Raw genomic sequence first — 3,389 nt, 5'->3', positions numbered from 1 at the left:
AAAATGTTTTATTTTATTTTTTCTTTAATTCTTAAATTTGCACTGGCTGGCTGTCTTCAATAAGAAAAGGACATCAATGGCACAAGGTGAAATGGAACCGGTAGAAATAAAGCAGATTGGGGTACAATAAAGATGCCTGATGTTTTTCACTCAAAGTAGGTCAGGAAATCGTGCCACCGAGTCCAAATTGCTTTACAAATGTGTTTAATAATTGGATTCATTGTTAAAATAAACCACCCATTCATGGATGAACATAGGAAGGTGGATTTGCCTTTCTACCTTTGACATGATGGTTGTATAATCCAAGGGCATAAATAGAGTCCAGCAAGGTTAAAATGTTCTAAAAACATGTTTATGGCTGTGCTTTTCACTCACATCCTGTTCCAGCAGCTGGAATTAAGAACTGATGATCTGTGACATCTTTGAGAGACGAAGCCAATCCGCAGACGATAAACAACTTGATGAGATGAGGAAATCTCAGTCCATAGACTTGAAAACATTCTTCTTTTTCTTTGCCTCCCTGTTCGGTGAGCAGAGTGAAAAACATCATGAACTCTGATGTAACGTATTTGGCAATTGAAACAAATCTGGGAGGAACTTTCGTGTAACATGATTTGTATGGGGAACAAATGGTACCAACCGTGACAGTCAAAACAACAGAAAGTCATTGTATTATACCGCCACCCAGCGTCCATTGATAGCACAAGACGTTTCCTTTCTTTTGTTTTTTTTTTTTTTCGTAGCTAAATATATCCTCGGTGTGCAGAAGTTGACCATTAAATAAAATGCACGTATTAGTTCACGGATCTTACGTTTAAGAATCGGATTTCCTTTCGTTCCTGGGGTTTCCATCAGCAATATATTATCATTTTGAAGTGTCTAAGCCCTAGCCTGCTCAAGCTATTAAGCTAGTATGGCACGACTTTGCTGTTTTGATTTTGGATTTCGACTGCGCTCAACTAAAAGTAAAACCTGTACATAACAATGAAACCTGCGACGCTAGAGCGTTTGATTCCAAAATAACCGCTAGGAGACGCCATTTTCAAATATGCCTGGTCACTCTTTTATGACGTCACTTCCGAAATCCCCTGCGTGTATTTTTTTATCTGTGATTGCCAGTTCTTTGTCAAAGAAAACTGGTAAATTATGCAATTACAGCGCTATCTTTGACTTTGTCGGCTACACATAGAACTTAACCACACTCCGGTAAGTTCTAACTCTTAGTCTGTAAAAACCTAAATACATGTTCTGTCCTGCTACGTGTCAAAGTCACGTCTGTGGTATAACGGTACCACGTCCGCAGAAAAGGCGAATTAGCTTGTTGAAATGTTTCATGTTTCAGGGAACAGACAATGATTCACGTATTTCTAGGTAATCGCAACTTCTTCTGAAACACAACGGCAATGACACGGAACTTAGTGTTGCCGTTCGATGTGTCGACCCCAAACGTCACACCGTGTCCTCCAACTGCTCCACTGGCTTCCAGTTCATCCTGGTTTAGTGCTTAAATGACGGCCCTACTTTCTAATTTCAAGTGGTAAACTGGTCTTTAAAATAAATCTTCTCGGCAAAATGTTGGTCACGCGTACACTCAGGAGCCATTGTAACTCACATTGTGGTTAGTTACTGTTGGGCCAGTGGCATTATAACGTAGCAGGGTTGTCTGTATATGACTTAGCTACGCGCTGTGCTGGTCGTATTACAAACGCTTGCTTGTTTTCAGATCTTGGTTCCTAACGAAAACAAAGAGCAGGATCATGTCTGCAGATCTGGACTTGTCTCCGCCTGAAGTTCCAGAGCCCACCTTCCTCGAGAGCATCCTACGATATGGACTCTTTTTGGGTGCAATCTTCCAACTCATCTGCATCCTTGCCATCATCGTTCCGACTTCCAAAGGACACGAACAGGTGAGAGATTGCATTTAAATTTGAACTGTCTCCTCCAAGACAAACAAAGGAAGCGATTGAGTTCAAGGTAATGCAGCTTAAACCTGAACATAATGGTATCCGTACAATGAGGAGTAAACCCCAACACATTATCAAATATCTGCAGATGTTGAAGAACAACAAGAAATACAAATTTGTCTCTTAAAAATAGATTTTTCACTGAATCATGTCATGAATGGAGAGAGAATTGTCCCTCGATTATCAGGGAGTTACTCTCCAGACCTCACACTAAGTGAAAATATCGAAAATGTAGACTCTTTTGTTTAGAAATGTAACTCTTTTGAAACTATTTTCGGAAATCAAACATTTTCTAAGCAATTCCAAGAATCACAGAGACCTTTTTTACATTGCCGCAAATATTTTAGGTGAAAATGAATGTTAATTAATATTTTTTTGCATATTATTTGAAAATATATAATTGAATTTTGGTGCATATGAACTACTGAAATAAAGTATTCTGAAATGTAAAATATGTTTCGCAGTTTTGTACACTAGGTGGCACTATAGATCTTCATCCGCCTGTGTTTCAAAGTTCAAAACGTTTTGTTTCCATTGTAGCTCATGTTTTGAGTCAAATGAATCCAAAATCTTTCAGGAACTGTTTTTTTTTTTTTACTTTATTTTTTATTAATTTATTTATATTTTCCCATTTCCTCCCTCCCAAGTAGAACCAGATCTCATTTGGTGTTGCTTGATATTTAAATATACTTAATTTAATTACTCATTTTTAAAGGATTTCTTTTACAGCAACCTTTTATAATCACAATGACCAAAGCAACCATGAACATCCCCCTCTTATCTATGGGTAGAATATTTGAGAAGAGGCTGCTCTCTGACAAAAGTAACGTGACAGACGTTAGTGTTTAAGAAACTCCTTCACTTTGATTTACAAATCATTCCTGTTATTAAAAGAACAGCAACAGATGAAACACGCTGTGGTTACCAAGACAGGAATTCTCCCAGACTCAAGCATTCAAGTCAGATTTATTTAAAATGACACCGTCTTGCAACCGTTCAGCAAATCACAAATTCCACTCTGCAATTCAATGACTGTAGATGTTTCCAAATCCCTAAAAGCTGCCCTATGTTCTTTTGTGTTTGCTCTTCAGGAGGAGCCAGAATCCACCAACGGGAAGGCTGCTGATCAAACGAAGAAGCCTAAAGGAGCAGCACCTCCGATTCGGCAGAAACCCAAGAAAGAAAGCAAAAAGAAGCGATAGCATAGCATTCCTGAGAGGAAATGTTTACTTCAGCTCCATCTTACCATGACACCAGACCACTACAATGACAATGAACCTGGGATTCCTCTGTTGTTTTTAAACGCATGTTTCAAACTATTCCAGTTGTGATGTTTTGTGTCCATCTTTGTTGCTTTAAAATGTGTCAGTGTTTCAATAAAAGAGCCTTTGCTCAGTCACAGCGTCATGAGTGTGTAGCTCATGT

At 38.6% G+C, this 3,389-nt stretch overlaps 1 protein-coding gene across 1 annotated transcript; it reads left to right on the top strand.

The window, feature by feature from the left end:
- Positions 1-1,057: 1,057 nt before the first annotated feature.
- Positions 1,058-3,343, top strand: manbal (mannosidase beta like). Its single transcript, XM_053867490.1, has 3 exons — positions 1,058-1,206; positions 1,724-1,907; positions 3,056-3,343. The coding sequence occupies exons 2-3, from the start codon at positions 1,758-1,760 to the stop codon at positions 3,164-3,166; spliced, it is 261 nt and encodes an 86-aa protein (XP_053723465.1). The 5' UTR covers positions 1,058-1,206; positions 1,724-1,757; the 3' UTR covers positions 3,167-3,343.
- The last annotated feature ends 46 nt before the right edge of the window (positions 3,344-3,389 follow it).

The sequence above is a fragment of the Synchiropus splendidus genome, chromosome 6 (genome assembly GCF_027744825.2).
Source record: "Synchiropus splendidus isolate RoL2022-P1 chromosome 6, RoL_Sspl_1.0, whole genome shotgun sequence".
NCBI lineage: Eukaryota > Metazoa > Chordata > Actinopteri > Syngnathiformes > Callionymidae > Synchiropus > Synchiropus splendidus.
This window is presented reverse-complemented; position numbering and strand designations above follow the sequence as displayed.

Excerpts from the sequence above, each read along its gene's own strand:
- manbal (XM_053867490.1), top strand. The coding sequence starts at position 1,758 with ATGTCTGCAGATCTGGACTTGTCTCCGCCTGAAGTTCCAGAGCCCACC. Across the intron at positions 1,908-3,055 it reads CTTCCAAAGGACACGAACAG|GAGGAGCCAGAATCCACCAA; the intron begins GTGAGAGATTGC and ends TTTGCTCTTCAG.